This window comes from Poecile atricapillus, chromosome 33, assembly GCF_030490865.1.
Source record: "Poecile atricapillus isolate bPoeAtr1 chromosome 33, bPoeAtr1.hap1, whole genome shotgun sequence".
NCBI lineage: Eukaryota > Metazoa > Chordata > Aves > Passeriformes > Paridae > Poecile > Poecile atricapillus.
Genome location: NC_081281.1, coordinates 1313844 through 1333781, shown reverse-complemented (window position 1 = coordinate 1333781; position 19938 = coordinate 1313844). Strand labels below are relative to the sequence as shown.

At 45.2% G+C, this 19938-nt stretch overlaps 1 protein-coding gene and 1 long non-coding RNA gene across 2 annotated transcripts; one reads left to right on the top strand and one right to left on the bottom strand.

The window, feature by feature from the left end:
- Window positions 1–3911: 3911 nt before the first annotated feature.
- Window positions 3912–19133, top strand: LOC131590356 (methanethiol oxidase-like). Its single transcript, XM_058860371.1, has 11 exons — window positions 3912–3933; window positions 6437–6549; window positions 8665–8850; window positions 9626–9746; window positions 11349–11531; window positions 14197–14375; window positions 15375–15453; window positions 17287–17408; window positions 17496–17588; window positions 18696–18814; window positions 18910–19133. The coding sequence occupies exons 1-11, from the start codon at window positions 3927–3929 to the stop codon at window positions 19070–19072; spliced, it is 1365 nt and encodes a 454-aa protein (XP_058716354.1). The 5' UTR covers window positions 3912–3926; the 3' UTR covers window positions 19073–19133.
- LOC131590359 (uncharacterized) lies at window positions 18943–19350 on the bottom strand. The gene is made up of 3 exons (XR_009280077.1): window positions 19278–19350; window positions 19133–19209; window positions 18943–19053 (listed from the first exon to the last, which is right to left on the bottom strand). It is a non-coding gene; the product is annotated as an uncharacterized LOC131590359 (long non-coding RNA).
- Between the last annotated feature and the right edge of the window lie 588 nt (window positions 19351–19938).

The window sequence follows — 19938 nt, the reverse complement described above, 5'->3', positions numbered from 1 at the left end:
TAATTTACATTTTATCCCTATTTTATACCCATTTTGTTCCTATTTTTTTTTCCTATTTTATTCCTCTTTCTCTGCATTTGATCCCTATTTTATATTATATTATATATTATATTAATTATATTATATTATATTATATTATATTATATTATATTATATTATATTATATTATATTATATTATATTATATTATATTATATTATATTATATTATATTATATTATATTATATTATATTATATTATTATATTATTATATTATTTTTATTTTATTATTTTTATTTTATTATTTTTTATTTTATTATTTTTATTTTATTATTCTTTATGATATTATTTTTATTATATTATTATATTTTTATTTTATTATTTTTATTTTATTATTTTTATTATATTATATTATTGTATATTATATTATTATAATATTTTAATATTATATTTATATTATAATATATTATTATATTATATTATTTTATCCTATATTTATTATTTTTCTCTATTTTATCCCCATTTTTCCCTCTATTTTTTTTTTCCCTGCATTTTCGGGATAAATCCTGAATCCCATCCCAGATTTTCCATAGATTCCCCACCCCTGGAATTGCTCAAACCCATCCCGGGATTATCCCAGGGGGTGGAACCAGACGATCCAACAAATCCCAGCATCCCCAAATCCCACAAATCCCAAAATCCCGACGCCCGGACTCGGCGTTCCGAAGCCGCAGCCGCCTCTGACTCATCATCTTCACCCCAATTAAATCCTCGCTCCGGCCCCACTTTTCCAGTTCTTCCCCTTCCCAGATAAAAATCTGCCAGCTCCCCAAAATTCCTCCTGGAATTGTGGGAATTTCCCTCCCACCTTCCAAAGGAACCCCTGGAAAAATCGGGAATTTCCAGCTCCTCCCAATCCCCCGGGATTTGGGGTTTTTAGGATCCTCCTCCTCTTCTTCTTGGATTTATTTGAATTTTTTCCAACCCTGGTTTTGTTTCATTTTTTTATCTGGAGTCTCCCGGAGCTGCTGCTGCTTCTCCTGCTTTTTCCTGGAATTTTTTTTTTCCTGGAATTTTTTTTTTCCTGGAATTTTTTTTTTCCTGGATTTTTTTTTTCCTGGAATTTTTTTTCCTGGAATTTTTTTTTTCCTGGAATTTTTTTTTCCTGGAATTTTTTTTTTCCTGGAATTTTTTTTTTCCTGGAATTTTTTTTTCCCTGGATTTTTTTTTTCCTGGAATTTTTTTTTCCTGGAATTTTTTTTCCTGGAATTTTTTTTTTCCTGGATTTTTTTTTTTCCTGGAATTTTTTTTTCCTGGAATTTTTTTTTTCCTGGAATTTCTTTTTCCTGGAATTTTTTTTTTCCTGGAATTTTTTTTCCTGGAATTTTTTTTTCCTGGAATTTCTTTTTTTCCCAGTTGGAATGATGGAGGTGGGATCTTTCTCCTCGAAATCCAACCCAGGTAAGAGGCTCCCACCGGGAGAAAATTCGGGAATTTTTCCTGCTCTGGGATCTTCCCGAAATCCCTCAGGAGCTGTCGGAAATTGGGATTTTGTGGCTCTGACGGGCAGAAAACATGGAAAAAATGGAATTTTTCCTCATTTTCCAAGCCCCAAATGGAATTTTTCCTCATTTCCCAAACCCCAAATGGAATTTTTCCCCATTTTCCAACCCTCAAATGGAATTTTCCCCAATTTCCCAAACCCCAAATGGAATTTTTCCCCATTTTCCAAACTCCAAATGGAATTTTTCCCTCATTTTCCAAACCCCAAATGGAATTTTTCCTCATTTTCCAACCCTCAAATGGAATTTTTCCCCATTTTCCAAACCCCAAATGGAATTTTTCCCCATTTTCCAAACCCCGATGGAATTTTTCCCATTTCCCAAACCCCAAATGGAATTTTTCCCCATTTTCCAAACCCCAAATGGGATATTATTATTTTTTATTTATATTACTAATTATTATTTACATCATTTATATTATTTGTAATTATTATTTCTATTATTTCCATTATTAATATTAGTATTCTTTATATTGTTATGATTTCTAGGATTTTTATTATTTATAATTATTATTTATATAAATTATATTTATATCCTTTATAACTATTATTTCTATTTTTGTTATTTCTATTATTGTTTATGTTGTTTATGTGATTTATATAATTTAAATTGATATTTATTATTATTTCTATTATTATTTCTATTATTTCTAATTATTTCTATTATTTCTATTTATATTATTTACCATTATTATTTCTGTTATTTCTATTATTGTTTATATTGTTTATCTGATTTATATAATTTAAATTTATATTATAATTATTTCTATTTTTTCCATTATTACTTTGATTATTTCTAATTATTTCTATTATTTCAATTTATATTATTTGCAATTATTATTTCTGTTATTTCTATTATTATTTATATTCTTTATATTATTTATAATAATTATTTCTACCATTATTATTTCTAATTTTTATTACAATTTCTCTAATAATAATCACTGTAAATAATTACACAAATACTTATAATTATCACTAATATTATTAATATCATCATGATTTCTATTATTTCTATTAATTTCTATTATTTCAATTTATATAATTTGTAATTATTTCTGTTATTTCTATTATTATTTATATTGCCATATTATTTATAATAATTATTTCTATTATTTCTACCATTATTATTTATAATTCTAATACAATTTCTCTAATAATAATCACTAAATAATTACATAATTATTAATAATTATCACTAATATTATTAATATCATCATGATTTCTATCATTTCTATTAATTTCTATTATTTCAATTTATATCATTTGTAATTATTTCCGTTATTTCTATTATTATTTATATTGCCATATTATTTATAATAATTATTTCTATTATTTCTACCATTATTATTTATAATTTTATTACAATTTCTCTAATAATAATCACAAAATAATTACATAATTATTAATAATTATCACTAATATTATTAATATCATCATGATTTCTATTATTTCTATTAATTTCTATTATTTCAATTTCTATTATTTGCAATTATTTCTGTTATTTCTATTATTATTTTTATTATTATTTTATTATATTGTATTTAATTATAATTATTATATTATATTATATTATTTATATAATATTTCTATTATTATTTATATTGCCATATTATTTATAATAATTATTTCTATTATTTCTACCATTATTATTTATAATTTTAATACAATTTCTCTAATAATAATCACTAAATAATTACATCATTATTAATAATTATCACTAATATTATTAATATCATCATGATTTCTATTATTTCTATTAATTTCTATTATTTCAATTTATATTATTTGTAATTATTTCTGTTATTTCTATTATTATTTATATTGCCATATTATTTATAATAATTATTTCTATTATTTCTACCATTATTATTTATAATTTTATTACAATTTCTCTTATAATAATCACTGTAAATAATTACATAATTACTTATAATTATCACTAATATTAATAATACCATCATGATTTCTATTATTTCTATTAATTTCTATTATTTCAATTTATATTATTTGTAATTATTTCTGTTATTTCTATTATTATTTCTATTATTATTTTATTATATTTAATTATAATTATTATATTATATTATTTATATAATATTTCTATTATTATTTATATCGCCATATTATTTATAATAATTATTTCTATTATTTCTACCATTATTATTTATAATTCTAATACAATTTCTCTAATAATAATCACTAAATAATTACATCATTATTAATAATTATCACTAATATTATTAATATCATCATGATTTCTATTAATTTTAATTTCTATTAAATAAAACTGATTCAAATCCAAGTTTTTTGCTCTAATTCCCGATTTTTTTCCCCCAGGAAAATGCGGATCCTGCGGTCCTGGCTACGCCTCCCCTCTGGAAGCGATGAAAGGCGAGCCCGGAATTCCGGGAATTCTGGATTAGCCGGAAAATCCCGTCCTGCAGAACCGGAATTCCCATGGAGAGAATTCCCTGGAAATTTGGGAATTCCGGAGTTTCCAGTCCCACCTTCATCCCTGGGATCGGGAAAGGATTCCCTGGAAATTTGGGAATTCTGGAGTTTCCTGTCCCACCCTTCATCCCTGGGATTGGGAAAGGATTCCCTGGAAATTTGGGAATTCCGGAGTTTCCTGTCCTGCCCTTCATCCCCTGGGATTGGGAAAGGATTCCCTGGAAATTTGGGAATTCCAGAGTTCCCTGTCCCGCCCTTCATCCCTGGGATTGGGAAAGGATTCCCTGGAAATTTGGGAATTCCGGAGTTTCCTGTCCTGCCCTTCATCCCTGGGATTGGGAAAGAATTCCCTGGAAATTTGGGAATTCTGGAGTTCCCTGTCCCGCCCTTCATCCCTGGGATTGGGAAAGGATTCCCTGGAAATTTGGGAATTCCTAAATTCCCTGTCCCGCCCTTCATCCCTGGGATTGGGAAAGGATTCCCTGGAAATTTGGGAATTCCAGAGTTCCCTGTCCCGCCCTTCATCCCCTGGGATTGGGAAAGGATTCCCTGGAAATTTGGGAATTCTGGAGTTTCCTGTACTGCCCTTCATCCCCTGGGATTGGGAAAGGATTCCCTGGAAATTTGGGAATTCCGGAGTTCCCTGTCCTGCCCTTCATCCCTGGGATTGGGAAAGGATTCCCTGGAAATTTGGGAATTCCTAAATTCCCTGTCCCACCCTTCATCCCTGGGATTGGGAAAGGATTCCCTGGAAATTTGGGAATTCCGGAGTTTCCTGTCCTGCCCTTCATCCCTGGGATTGGGAAAGGATTCCCTGGAAATTTGGGAATTCCGGAGTTCCCTGTCCTGCCCTTCATCCCCTGGGATTGGGAAAGGATTCCCTGGAAATTTGGGAATTCCTAAATTCCCTGTCCTGCCCTTCATCCCTGGGATCGGGAAAGGATTCCCTGAAAATTTGGGGCTGGATCCAAGGATTTTGGGTCTCTGCCTTGGATCCAACCACTTGTCCTGGGTTGGGATTTGATTTGTTCCCATTCCCATTTTCCCATTCCCATTCCCATTTTCCCATTCCCATTCCCGTTCCCACATTCCCAATCCCGATTCCATTCCCATTCCCGTTCCCGTTCCCACATGCCCAATCCCATTCCCAATCCCATTCCCACATTCCCATTCTCATTCCCATTCCCAGTTTCCCAATCCCATTCCCATTCCCACATTCCCAATCCCATTCCCATTCCCCTTCCCATTCCCATTCCCTTTCCCAATCCCATTCCCATTCCCAATCCCATTTTCCCATTTTCCCAGTTTCCCATTCCCAGTTTCCCATTCCCATTCCCAATCCCATTCCCAATCCCATTCCCAATCCCTTTCCCATTCCCATTCCCAGTTTCCCATTCCCAGTTTCCCATTCCCAGTTTCCCATTCACACATTCCCATTCCCAGTTTCCCATTCCCATTCCCAGTTTCCCATTCCCATTCCCAGCTTCCCATTCCCAGTTTCCCATTCCCATTCCCAGTTTCCCATTCCCAATCCCATTCCCAACCCCTTTCCCATTCCCATTCCCACATTCCCAATCCCATTCCCATTCCCATTCCCATTCCCAATCCCATTCCCAGTTTCCCATTCCCATTCCCAGTTTCCCATTCCCATTCCCAATCCCATTCCCAATCCCTTTCCCATTCCCATTTTCCCATTCCCATTCCCATTCCCAGTTTCCTGTTCCCATTACCATTCCCGATCCCATTCCCATTTTCCCATTCCCATTCCCAGTTTCCCATTCCCAGTTTCCCATTCCCATTTTCCCGACCCCAATCCCATTCCCAATCCCAGTTTCCTGTTCCCATTCCCGATCCCAATCCCAGTTTCCTGTTCCCATTCCCATTCCCGATCCCATTCCCAGTTTCCCATTCCCAGTTTCCCATTCCCAGTTTCCCATTCCCATTCCCAGTTTCCCATTCCCAGTTTCCCATTCCCAGTTTCCCATTCCCATTCCCATTCCCAGTTTCCCATTCCCATTCCCAATCCCTTTCCCATTCCCATTCCCACATTCCCAATCCCATTCCCATTCCCAGTTTCCCATTCCCATTCCCGATCCCATTCCCAGTTTCCCATTCCCAGTTTCCCATTCCCATTCCCAGTTTCCCATTCCCAGTTTCCCATTCCCAGTTTCCCATTCCCATTCCCGATCCCATTCCCGATCCTCTCAGATCAGCTCCTCCAGGGATGGGATCTTGGATTTGGGAATTCCGGGGATCCCAAGGATCTCTTCCCAACCTCAATCACCATCCCAAACTTCCCAAGAGATCCCAAAATCCACGGATCCCATCCCAAAAAAAAAAAACCCCTCATGAAACAGCGGGAAAACTGGGATCCAACCATCCCAAAAATTGGGAATTTTCCCTCCTCCGGACCTGGATTTTTCCAACATTCCCGTTTTTCCAGGCCCTCGGGAAAAGATCATCTACGTGCCCTGCATCTACAGGAACACCGGGAAGGAAATTCCCGATTTTCTGGCCACGGTGGACGTGGATCCCGAATCCCCCTCCTACAGCCAGGTGCTTTTCCATGGGAAAAAAAATCGGGAAAAAGAAAATCCCAAAATTTCAGGGATGGTGGGATGAGGGTGTGGAAGGTGGGATGTGCCCATGGAATCATAAAATCATGGAATTATGGAATTTTTCAGGTTGGAAAAGGCCTTTAAATCCCTAAAGTGCCACATCCACAATTTTTTTTCCCGGGAATTCCAGGGATGGGAATTCCCCGCCTGATCCCATTTTCCAGGAAGGAATTTCTGCTAAATATCCACTGATCCCAAAAAAAATCCATGGAAAAGCTGTCCCAAACCTCACCCCAGGATTCCCATTTGGGATTTTTGGGAATCTGGGTCTCCACGACCCCAAAAATCGGGAAGGGATCGAGGTCGGGAATTCTGTGATCCCAAAATCCTGGAATGGTTTGGGTGGGAAGGATCCTTAAGGATCATCCAGATCCAAGGGCAGGGACGTTCCCACCACCCCAGGCTGATCCAAGATGGTCTTGGAGAATTCCAGGGGTGGGGAATCCATGGAAAATCTGGGACAGGATCCAGGATTTATCCCGAAAATCCCATCTGAGCCAAAACAGGGAATCCTGGAACACTTTGGGATGGAAAAGATCCCAAAGATCCTTAAAAATCCAGGGCTGGGGACATTCCCACCGTGCCAGGGGGTCCTGGAGACTCCCAGGGATGGGGAATCCATGGAAAATCTCCGGCAGGATCCAGGATTTATCCCAAAAATCCCCAAAAAAAACCAGCCCAGGGAATCCTGGAACGCTTTGGGATGGAAAAGATCCTTAAATCCCATCCAATCCCACCCCAATCCCACGGGCAGGGACATTCCCGGTGTACCCAGGGGTGGGGAATCCATGGAAAATCTCCATCAGGATCCAGGATTTATCCCAAAAATCCCAAAAAAACCCAGCCCAGGGAATCCTGGAATGGTTTGGGATGGAAAAGATCCTTAAAAATCCCATGGTGGGGACATTCCCACCGTGCCAGGGAGCTCCAGGGATGGGGAATCCACGGAAAATCTCCGGCAGGATCCAGGATTTATCCCGAAAATGCCAAAGAAACCAACCCAGGGAATCTTGGAACACTTTGGGATGGAAAAGATCCCAAAGATCCTTAAAAATCCAGGGCTGGGGACATTCCCACCGTGCCAGGGGGTCCTGGAGACTCCCAGGGATGGGGAATCCATGGAAAATCTCGGGCAGGATCCAGGATTTATCCCAAAAATGCCAAAGAAAGCAACCCAGGGAATCCTGGAATGGTTTAGGATGGAAAAGATCCTTAAATCCCATCCAATCCCAGCCCAATCCCACGGGCAGGGACATTCCCGGTGTCCCCAGGGATGGGGAATCCATGGAAAATCTCCATCAGGATCCAGGATTTATCCCAAAAATCCAGAAAAAAACCAGCCCAGGGAATCCTGGAACGCTTTGGGATGGAAAAGATCCCAAAGATCCTTCAAAACCCAGGGCTGGGAACATTCCCACCATGCCAGGGAGCTCCAGGGGTGGGGAATCCATGGAAAATCTCCATCAGGATCCAGGATTTATCCCAAAAATCCCAAAGAAAGCAGCCCAGGGAATCCTGGAACGCTTTGGGATGGAAAAGATCCTTAAAAATCCCATGGTGGGGACATTCCCACCATGCCAGGGAGCTCCAGGGATGGGGAATCCATGGAAAATCTCGGGCAGGATCCAGGATTTATCCCAAAAATCCCAAAGAAAGCAGCCCAGGGAATCCTGGAATGGTTTGGGATGGAAAAGATCCCAAAGATCCTTAAAAATCCAGGGCTGAGGACATTCCCACCATGCCAGGGAGCTCCAGGGGTGGGGAATCCATGGAAAATCTCGGGCAGGATCCAGGATTTATCCCGAAAATGCCAAAGAAACCAACCCAGGGAATCCTGGAACGCTTTGGGATGGAAAAGATCCTTCAAAATCCTGTGGTGGGGATATTCCCACCATGCCAGGAAGCTCCAGGGGTGGGGAATCCATGGAAAATCTCGGGCAGGATCCAGGATTTATCCCAAAAATCCCCCAAAAAAACCAGCCCAGGGAATCCTGGAACACTTTGGGATTGGATTTGGGCACATTCCCGGCTGGAATTCCCTCCCCTTTTGCAGGTTATCCACCGGCTGCCCATGCCCAACGTGGGGGACGAGCTGCACCACTCGGGCTGGAACGCCTGCAGCAGCTGCCACGGGGATCCCGGCAAATCCCGGGATTTCCTCATCCTCCCCGCCCTCGTCTCATCCCGAATCTACGTCGTGGACGTGGCCACCGAGCCCCGAGCTCCCCGCATCCACAAGGTTCCCGGGATCACAGGGAGTTGGGATTGGAGGGAGTTGGGATCGGAAGGATTTGGGATCAGAGGAATTTGGGATCACAGGGAGTTGGGATTGATGGGATTTGGGATCATGGGGATTTGGGATCAGGGGGATTTGGGATCAGGGGGATTTGGGATCAGGGGGATTTGGGATCAGAGGAATTTGGGATCCGTTTAAGTTGGGATCACAGGGAGTTGGGATTGGGGGGAGTTGGGATTGGGGGCATTTGAGATTGGTGGGATTTGGGATCAGGGGGATTTGGGATCGGTTTAAGTTGGGATCACAGGGAGCTGGGATTGATGGGATTTAGGATCAGGGGGATTTGGGATCGGGGGATTTGGGATCAGCAGTAGATCAGGGAAGAGGATTTGGGGCAGGTTGGGGTTTTGGAGAAGCCTGGTGGGAGCTGGATTGGGAATCACAGAATTATGGAATTGTGGAGGCTGGAAAAGCCCTTTAGGATCAAATCCCAATTAAGTTCTCCATCCAATCCAAGGATTTGGGGTGTCCCTAAATTTGATCCAAGGATTTGGGGTCTCTCCCTAAACTTGATCCAAGGATTTGGGGTCTCTCCTCATCCACATCCCCAAGTGCCTCTATCCCAAAATTTCCCTTTCCCAGATGGAATTTCCCCCATTATCCAACCCAAATTCACCCCTCCAGCCTCATTTTCCATGGAAAAAAATCCCATCAGGGTCACACCAGGTTGGGAAAAAACCCTGGAGTTCCAGGATTCCCGGGATTTTTGTTTTTCCAGGTGGTGAATCCCGAGGATGTGTTCTGGAAGTGCGGCCTGGGGTACCCGCACACCTCGCACTGCCTGGGCAGCGGGGAGGTGATGATCAGCACCTTGGGAGACCCGGCCGGAAACGGGAAAGGTATCCCGGAATTCCCATGGAAAATTCCGGGAATTGTCCCAGCGGGAGGATCCAGAGGGGAGAATCCCATGGGTTCGGGTTTGGGGGAAGGAGAGGTGGGGATTGTGGGGTGGGAGTTGTGGGATTCTGGAATTTTTGGGGTTGGGAAAGGGCCTGGGGTTTGGAAATCATGGAATTCTGGAATTGTTGGGGTTGGGAAAGGCCTGGTGGGAGCTGGGATTGGGAATCACGGAATTCTGGAATTGTTTGGGGTTGGAAAAGGCCTGGTGGGAGCTGGGATTGGAAATCACAGAATTCTGGAATTTTTGGGGTTGGAAAAGGCCTGGTGGGAGCTGGGGTTGGGAATGTGGGGTGGGAATTGTGGGATTTTGGAATTGTTTGGGGTTGGGAAAGGGTCTGATGGGAGCTGGGGTTGGGAATTTGGAATTTTTGGGGTTGGAAAAGGCCTGGTGGGAGCTGGGGTTGGGAATCATGGAATTCTGGAATTGTTTGGGGTTGGGAAGGGTCTGATGGGAGCTGGGATTGGGAATTGTGGAATTTTTGGAGTTGGGAAAAGTCCTGGTGGGAGCTGGGATTGGGAATTGTGGGATTGTTTGAGGTTGGGGAAATGCCTGGGGTTTGGAAATCACGGAATTCTGGAATTGTTTGGGGTTGGAAAAGGCCTGGTGGGAACTGGGGATAGGAAATCATGGAATTCTGGAATTGTTGGGGTTGGAAAAGGCCTGGTGGGAACTGGGATTGGAAATCTTGGAATTCTGGAATTGTTTGGGGTTGGGAAGGGGCCTGGGCTTTGGAAATCACGGAATTCTGGAATTTTTGGGGTTGGAAAAGGCCTGGTGGGAACTGGGGATAGGAAATCATGGAATTCTGGAATTTTTGGGGTTGGAAAAATCCTGGTGGGAGCTGGGATTGGGAATTGTGGGATTGTTTGAGGTTGGGGAAGTGCCTGGGGTTTGGAAATCATGGAATTCTGGAATTTTTGGGGTTGGAAAAGGCCTGGTGTGACCTGGGGATAGGAAATCATGGAATTCTGGAATTTTTGGGGTTGGAAAAGTCCTGGTGGGAGCTGGGGTTGGGAATTGTGGGATTGTTTGAGGTTGGGGAAGTGCCTGGGCTTTGGAAATCACGGAATTCTGGAATTTTTGGGGTTGGAAAAGGCCTGGTGGGAGCTGGGGCTTGGAAATTATGGAATTCTGGGATTTTTGGGGTTGGAAAGGGTCTGGTGTGACCTGGGATTGGAAATCACGGAATTCTGGAATTTTTGGGGTTGGAAAAGGCCTGGTGTGACCTGGGATTGGAAATCACGGAATTCTGGAATTGTTTGGGTTGGAAAAGTCCTGGTGGGAGCTGGGATTGGGAATTCTGGAATTTTTGGGGTTGGGGAAGGGCCTGGGCTTTGGAAATCACGGAATTCTGGAATTTTTGGGGTTGGAAAAGTCCTGGTGGGAGCTGGGATTGGGAATTGTGGGATTGTTTGAGGTTGGGGAAGTGCCTGGGCTTTGGAAATCACGGAATTCCGGAACACTCGAGGCTTCCTAATCCAAGCTCAGCGATTTCCCGGGAATTCCACCGCGTTTGGGTTTATTTTTTCCCGGGAATCAGGCGGATTTATCCTGCTGGACGCCGAGAGCTTCGAGGTGAAGGGGACGTGGGAGGAGGGGGACGAGGTTCCCCCCATGGGCTACGACTTCTGGTACCAACCCCGGCACAACGTCCTCATCAGCACCGAGTGGGGAGCGCCCAAATTCCTGGGATACGGATTCGACCCCAGCGACCTCGGGAAGGGTCAGGAAAGCTCCCAGGATTTGGGGTCAAATCCATGGGTTTGGGGTCTTTCCCTGCTTTAAATCCATGGATTTGGGGTCATTCCCTGTGTCAAATCCAAGGATTTCGGGTCTCTTCCTGTGTAAAATCCAAGGATTTGGGGTCTTTCCCTGTCTTGGATCCGAGGATTTGGGGTCACTCCCTGTCTCGGATCCATGGATTTGGGGTCTCTTCCTGTGTAAAATCCATGGATTTGGGGTCATTCCCTGTCTCGGATCTGAGGATTTGGGGTCTCTCCTGTCTCCAATCCAAGGGTTTGGGGTCTCTTCTTGTGTCAAATCCATGGATTTGGGGTCTTTCCCTGGCTCAAATCCAAGGATTTGGGGTCTCTCCCTGCCTTAAATCCAAGGATTTGGGGGTATCAAGGACTTTGATCCAAGGATTTGGGGTCAGTCCCTGTCTCCAATCCAAGGATTTGGGGTCTCTCCCTGTCTCAAATCCATGGATTTGGGGTCTTTCCCTGGCTCAAATCCATGGATTTGGGGTCTTTCCCTGTCTCAAATCCAAGGATTTGGGGTCTTTCCCTGTCTCAAATCCATGGATTTCGGGTCTTTCCCTGCTTTAAATCCATGGATTTGGGGTCACTCCCTGTGTAAAATCCATGGATTTGGGGTCTCTCCCTGGGTCAAATCCAAGGATTTGGGGCCTTTCCCTGCTTTAAATCCATGGATTTGGGGTCTCTCGTTGTGTCAAATCCATGGATTTGGGGTCTCTCTCTGTGTAAAATCCAAGGATTTGGGGTCTTTCCCTGTCTTGGATCCGAGGATTTGGGGTCACTCCCTGTCTCGGATCCATGGATTTGGGGTCTCTTCCTGTGTAAAATCCATGGATTTGGGGTCATTCCCTGTCTCGGATCTGAGGATTTGGGGTCTCTCCTGTCTCCAATCCAAGGGTTTGGGGTCTCTTCTTGTGTCAAATCCATGGATTTGGGGTCTTTCCCTGGCTCAAATCCAAGGATTTGGGGTCTCACCTTGCCTTAAATCCAAGGATTTGGGGGTATCAAGGACTTTGATCCAAGGATTTGGGGTCAGTCCCTGTCTCCAATCCAAGGATTTGGGGTCTCTCCCTGTCTCAAATCCATGGATTTGGGGGTCTTTCCCTGCTTTAAATCCATGGATTTGGGGTCTCTCCCTGTGTCAAATCCAAGGATTTGGGGTCTCTTCCTGTGTCAAATCCATGGATTTGGGGTCTTTCCTGTCTCCAATCCATGGATTTGGGGTCTCTTCTTGTGTCAAATCCATGGATTTGGGGTCTTTCTCTGGCTCAAATCCATGGATTTGGGGTCTTTTCCTGCTTTAAATCCATGGATTTGGGGTCTCTCGTTGTGTCAAATCCAAGGATTTGGGGTCTTTCCCTGTCTCGGATCTGAGGATTTGGGGTCTTTCCCTGGCTCAAATCCATGGATTTGGGCTCTTTCCCTGCTTTAAATCCATGGATTTGGGGTCACTCCCTGTGTCAAATCCATGGATTTGGGGTCATTCCCTGGCTCAAATCCATGGATTTGGAGCCTTTCCCTGCTTTAAATCCATGGATTTGGGGTCTTTCCCTGTGTAAAATCCATGGATTGGGCTCTTTCCCTGTCTCGGATCCGAGGATTTGGGGTCATTCCTCGTCTTAAATCCAAGGATTTGAGGTCATTCCGTGTCTCAAATCCAAGGATTTGGGGTCTCTCCCTGTCTCGGATCCAAGGATTTTGGGTCTCTCCTGTCTCCAATCCATGGATTTGGGGTCTCTCATTGTGTCAAATCCATGGATTTGGGGTCTTTCCTTGTCTTGGATCCGAGGATTTGGGGTCATTCCTTGTCTTAAATCCAAGGATTTGAGGTCATTCCGTGTCTCAAATCCATGGATTTGGGGTCTTTCCCTGGCTCAAATCCAAGGATTTGGGGTCTCTCCCTGTGTCAAATCCACGGATTTGGGGTCTTTCCCTGTGTCAAATCCATGGATTTGGGGTCTTTCCCTGTGTCAAATCCATGGATTTGGGGTCTCTCCCTGTGTCAAATCCATGGATTTGGGGTCTTTCCCTGTGTCAAATCCATGGATTTGGGGTCTTTCCCTGCTTTAAATCCATGGATTTGGGGTCTCTACCTGTGTCAAATCGAAGGATTTGGGGTCTTTCCCTGTCTCAAATCCAAGGATTTGGGGTCTCTCCCTGTCTCAAATCCATGGATTTGGGGTCTTTCTCTGGCTCAAATCCATGGATTTGGGGTCCCAAAATTAAAACCAAAATCCCCCAAAATTCCCAAAACAATTCTCCAAAAATCCCCCAAAAGTTCCCCACAAATCCCTCCAAATTCTCCAAAAATTTCCCCAAAAATCCCCCAAATTCCCAAAAAATCCCCCAAATTCCCAAAAAATTCCCCCAAAATTCCCCACAAATCCCTCAAAATTCCCCAAAAATTCCCCCAAAATTCCCCACAAATCCCTCAAAATTCCCCCCAAAAAATCCCCCAAAATTCCCCACAAATCCCTCAAAATTCCCAAAAAAAATCCCCCGAAATTCCCAAACCCCCCCCAAAATTTCCCAAAAAATTCCCAAAAAATTCCTCAAAAATCCCCCCTCCCCAAACCCCCTCCAAAATTCCCAAAAACCCCCCAAAAATTCCCATTTTCCCGCCCTTCCCAGGGCGTTACGGGCGCCGGCTGAACGTGTGGGACTGGAGCAGCCACAGGTACATCCAGGCCATCGACGTGGGCGAGGATTCGGCTCCGCTGGAAATCCGATTCCTCCACGATCCCGACGCTTCCCAAGGATTCGTGGGCTGCACCATCAGCAGCGCCGTCCACCGCTTCTACAAGACCCAGGTAGCCCCAAATCCCGGGAATTTTGGGGAATTCCGGCTGGGAATGGTTTTGGTTTTTTAGCGGATTTAGGATTTGCTGGGAGTGTTGGGGTTGTGAGGAGGATTGGGAATGTTTTCCGTCAAAATAGCTGGAAAATTCCGCGTTTTTTTTTACTTCAAATCCCTTCCAAGCAGCCCAAAACTGGGAAATTAAATATTTTTGGCTCCCAAAATCCTTCCTGGAATTCCAGAGCTCTCATTCCCGGCGGATCTGGATCCAGAGGAGGTTGGAAAACCACCAAACCACCTTGGAAAAATCAACATTTTCAGCCCTCAAATCCTTTCTTCCCATCATTTTTGTATCCCAAAATCCTTCCTGGAATTCCAGAGCTCTCATTCCTGGTAGATCTGGATCCAGAGGAGGTTGGAAAACCACAAAACCACCTGGAAAAATCAACATTTTCAGCCCTCAAATCCTTTCTTTGCATCATTTTTCCCTCCCAAAATCCTTCCTGGAATTCCAGAGCTCTCATTCCCGGTGGATCTGGATCCAGAGGAGGTTGGAAAACCACAAAACCACCTGGAAAAAATCAGCATTTTCCACCCTCAAATCCCTTCCTCACATCATTTTTGCATCCCAAAATCCTTCCCGGAATCCCAGAGCTCGTTCCTGGCGGATCTGGATCCAGAGGAGGTTGGAAAACCACAAAACCACCTGGAAAAATCAACATTTTCAGCCCTCAAATCCCTTCCTCCCATCATTTTTCCCTCCCAAAATCCTTCCTGGAATTCCAGAGCTCTCATTCCCGGTGGATCTGGATCCAGAGGAGGTTGGAAAACCACCAAAAATCAACATTTTCAGCCTTCAAATCCCTTCCTCACATCATTTTTCCCTCCCAAAATCCTTCCTGGAATTCCAGACCCCTCATTCCCGGTGGATCCGGACCCGGAGAAGGATCCTGTGGGATTTGGGGTGGTGGGATCCCATCCCGAGCTCCTGTCCCGCCCTCTCCTCCCGCAGGACGGAGCCTGGGCGGCGCAGAAGGTGATCCAGGTGCCCAGCAAGAAGGTGGAGGGCTGGATCCTGCCGGAGATGCCAGGTGGGCGCATTCCGGGATCCACCCCGGAATCATTTCAGGGATCCAGGGATTGGGGGTTCTCCATTGGATCCAAGGATTTGGGGTCTTTCCCTGCCTCAAATCCAAGGATTTGGGGTCTCTCCTTGCCTTGGATCCAAGGATTTGGGGTTCTCCATTGGATCCAAGGATTTGGGGTCTCTCCCTGCCTTAAATCCAAGGATTTCGGGTCTTTTCCCACCTTAAATCCAAGGATTTGGGGTTCTCCATTCAATCCAAAGATTTGGGGTCTTTTCCTGTCTCAAATCCAAGGATTTGGGGTCTTTCCCCACCTTAAATCCAAGGATTTGGGGTCTTTCCCTTCCTTAAATCCAAGGATTTGGATTCTCTCTTCTGTGATCCAGGAATTTGGGTCTCCCAGCCTTAAATCCATGGATTTGGGGTCTTTTCCCGCCTTTGATCCAAGGATTTGGGGTTCTCCATTCAATCCAAAGATTTGGGGTCTTTCCCTGTCTCCAATCCAAGGATTTGGGGTCTTTCCCCACCTTTGATCCAAGGATTTGGGGTTCTCCATTCAATCCAAGGATTTGGGGTCTCTCCCTGTCCCCAATCCAAGGATTTGGGGTCTCTCCCTGTCTCCAATCCAAGGATTTGGGGTCTTTTCCCACCTTTAATCCAAGGATTTGGATTCTCTCTTCTGTGATCCAATAATTTGGGTCCCCCTGTCTCAAATCCAAGGATTTGGGGTCTTTTCCCGCCTTTGATCCAAGGATTTGGGGTTCTCCATTCAATCCAAGGATTTGGGGTCTTTCCCTGCCTTAAATCCAAGGATTTGGGGTCTTTTCCCACCTTAAATCCAAGGATTTGGGGTTCTCCATTCAATCCAAAGATTTGGGGTCTTTCCCTGTCTCCAATCCAAGGATTTGGGGTCTTTCCCCATCTTTAATCCAAGGATTTGGGGTCTCTCCCTGCCTTAAATCCAAGGATTTGGAGTTTCTCTGTCTGGGATCCAGGAATTTGGGTGTCCCAGCCTTAAATCCAAGGATTTGGGGTCTCTCCTTGCCTTGGATCCAAGGATTTGGGGTTCTCCATTCAATCCAAGGATTTGGGGTCTCTCCCTGTCTCCAATCCAAGGATTTGGGTTTCCCTGTCTCCAATCCAAGGATTTGGATTCTCTCTGTCTGTGATCCAAGAATTTGGATCTCTCCCAGCCTTAAATCCAAGGATTTGGGGTCTTTTCCCGCCTTTGATCCAAGGATTTGGGGTTCTCCATTCAATCCAAAGATTTGGGGTCTTTCCCTGTCTCCAATCCAAGGATTTGGGGTCTCTCCCTGTCTCTAATCCAAGGATTTGGGGTCTTTCCCCATCTTTAATCCAAGGATTTGGGGTCTTTCCCTTCCTTAAATCCAAGGATTTGGATTCTCTCTTCTGTGATCCAGGAATTTGGGTCTCCCAGCCTTAAATCCAAGGATTTGGGGTCTTTTCCCGCCTTTGATCCAAGGATTTGGGGTTCTCCATTCAATCCAAGGATTTGGGGTCTCTCCCTGTCCCCAATCCAAGGATTTGGGGTCTTTCCCCACCTTTGATTCAAGGATTTGGGGTTCTCCATTCAATCCAAGGATTTGGGGTCTCTCCCTGTCCCCAATCCAAGGATTTGGGGTCTCTCCTTGCCTTGGATCCAAGGATTTGGGGTTCTCCATTCAATCCAAGGATTTGGGGTCTCTCCCTGTCCCCAGTCCAAGGATTTGGGGTCTCTCCTTGCCTTGGATCCAAGGATTTGGGGTTCTCCATTCAATCCAAGGATTTGGGGTCTTTTCCTCTCTCCAACCCAAGGATTTGGGGTCTCTCTTCCCGAAGGATTCATCACGGATATCCTGATTTCCCTGGACGACCGCTTCCTGTATTTCAGCAATTGGCTGCACGGCGACGTGCGCCAGTACGACATTTCCGACCCCAAAAATCCCAAACTGGTGGGGCAGGTGAGGATTCCCGCCGGAATTCCGGTGGTTTTTCCATGGTTTTGGGGTTTTTTTCCTGGATTGGACAAGGTGGGGGTTGTCCTGCAGGTGTTTGTGGGCGGCAGCATCGTCAAGGGAGGGCCGGTGAGGGTGTGCGAGGATGAGGAGCTGCAGAGCCAACCGGAGCCCTTCGTCATCCAGGTGGGTCCTGAAGAATCCCAAAATTCCGCTTTGGGATGGGCTCTGTCCTTCCCAAATCCCACCTTGGGATTGGCTCCGTCTTTCCCTGAGATCCTTCCCAAATCCCACTTTGGGATCGGCTTCATCTTTCCCAAATCCTGCTTTGGGATTGGCTCCATCCTTCCCAAATCCAATACTGGGATCAGCTCTGTCCTTCCCTGAAATCCTTCCCAAATCCCCCCTTGGGATCTGCTCCATCCTTCCCTGGATCCTTCCCAAATCCTGCTTTGGGATCGGCTTCATCCTTCCCAAATCCCACCTTGGGATCAGCTCTGTCCTTCCCTGAAATCCTTCCCAAATCCTGCTTTGGGATCAGCTCCATCCTTCCCTGGATCCTTCCCAAATCCCACCTTGGGACTGGCTCCATCCTTCCCAAATCCCCACTTTGGATCACCTCTGTCCTTCCCAAATCCCACTTTGGGATCAGCTCTGTCCTTCCCTGGATCCTTCCCAAATTCCCCCTTGGGACTGGCTTCATCTTTCCCAAATCCCACTTTGGGATCGGCTCCGTCCTTCCCAAATCCTGCTTTGGGATCAGCTCCATCCTTCCCTGGATCCTTCCCAAATCCCCCTTGGGATCAGCTCCATCTTTCCCTGAAATCCTTCCCAAATCCTGCTTTAGGATCAGCTCCATCCTTCCCAAATCCTGCTTTAGGATCAGCTCCATCCTTCCCAAATCCTGCTTTAGGATCAGCTCCATCCTTCCCAAATCCCACTTTGGGATCAGCTCCATCCTTCCCAAATCCCGCTTTAGGATCAGCTCCATCCTTCCCAAATCCTGCTTTAGGATCAGCTCCATCCTTCCCAAATCCTGCTTTGGGATTGGCTCCATCCCCCCCTGGCCAGACACAGCCCTGGATCCGGGTGGGATTTTCCATCTGGGATTTTCCTGGTGGGATTTATTTCCCTGTGGGATTTATTTCCATGTGGGATGATTTATTTCCGTGTGGGATAATTTATTTCCCTGTGGGATGATGATTTATTTTCCTGTGGGATGATTTATTTTCCTGCGGGATGATGATTTATTTCCTGTGGGATTTATTTCCCTGTGGGATTGATGATTCCCAGGGCAGGAAGGTGTCGGGGGGGCCGCAGATGCTGCAGCTGAGCCTGGACGGGCGGCGGCTCTACGTGAGCAGCTCCCTGTACAGCGCCTGGGACCGGCTCTTCTACCCCGACCTCCTCAGGTCAGCACCCACATCATTAATAATTAATATTTATTAATTATTAATTATTAATAATTAATTATTAATGAGTAGTTAAGTGGTCTCGGTCCCCCCAGGGAGGGCTCAGTGATGCTGCAGCTGGACGTGGACACGGAGCGGGGCGGCCTGGCCGTCAATCCCAAATTCCTGCTGGATTTCGGGAAGGAGCCGGGCGGGCCCTGCCTGGCGCACGAGATGCGGTACCCGGGGGGGGACTGCACCTCCGACATCTGGATCTGATATCCCGGGAATTCTGCGGGAATTCCGGGAATTCTGGGAATGGGGAATGGGGAACGGCACCTCCGACATCTGGATCTGATATCCCGGGAATCCCGGGAATTCCGGGAATTCTGGGAATGGGGAACGGGGAACGGCACCTCCGACATCTGGATCTGATCCCGGGAATCCTGCGGGAATTCCGGGAATGGGGAATGGGGAACGGCACCTCCGACATCTGGATCTGATCCCGGGAATTCTGCGGGAATTATTTGGGAATTCTGGGAATGGGGAATGGGGAACGGCACCTCCGACATCTGGATCTGATCCCGGGAATTCTGCGGGAATTCCGGGAATTCTGGGAATGGGGAACGGCACCTCCGACATCTGGATCTGATCCCGGGAATCCTGGGAATGGGGAATGGGGAACGGCACCTCCGACATCTGGATCTGATCCCGGGAATCCCGGGAATTCCGGGAATTCTGGGAATGGGGAATGGGGAACGGCACCTCCGACATCTGGATCTGATCCCGGGAATCCCGGGAATTATTTGGGAATTCCGGGAATGGGGAATGGGGAACGGCACCTCCGACATCTGGATCTGATCCCGGGAATTCCGGGAATTCCGGGAATGGGGAATGGGGAACGGCACCTCCGACATCTGGATCTGATCCCGGGAATCCTGCGGGAATTCTGCGGGAATTCCGGGAATTCTGCGGGAATCGCGGGAATGGGGAACGGGGAACGGCACCTCCGACATCTGGCTGTGATCCCGGAAATTCTGCGGGAATTCTGGATTTGGGAATGCAGGGATTGCAGCTCCGACATGTGCGGGAATTTGGGAATTCGGGACTGGGGAATTCCGGGAATTCGGGACTGGGGAATTCGG

What these genes read in the sequence shown, in the direction of transcription:
- LOC131590356 (XM_058860371.1), top strand. An exon ending in CCCCAGCGACCTCGGGAAGG is followed by an intron (nt 11,532 to 14,196) that starts GTCAGGAAAGCT and finishes CGCCCTTCCCAG; the next exon opens with GGCGTTACGGGCGCCGGCTG. An exon ending in CGGAGCCCTTCGTCATCCAG is followed by an intron (nt 17,589 to 18,695) that starts GTGGGTCCTGAA and finishes GATGATTCCCAG; the next exon opens with GGCAGGAAGGTGTCGGGGGG.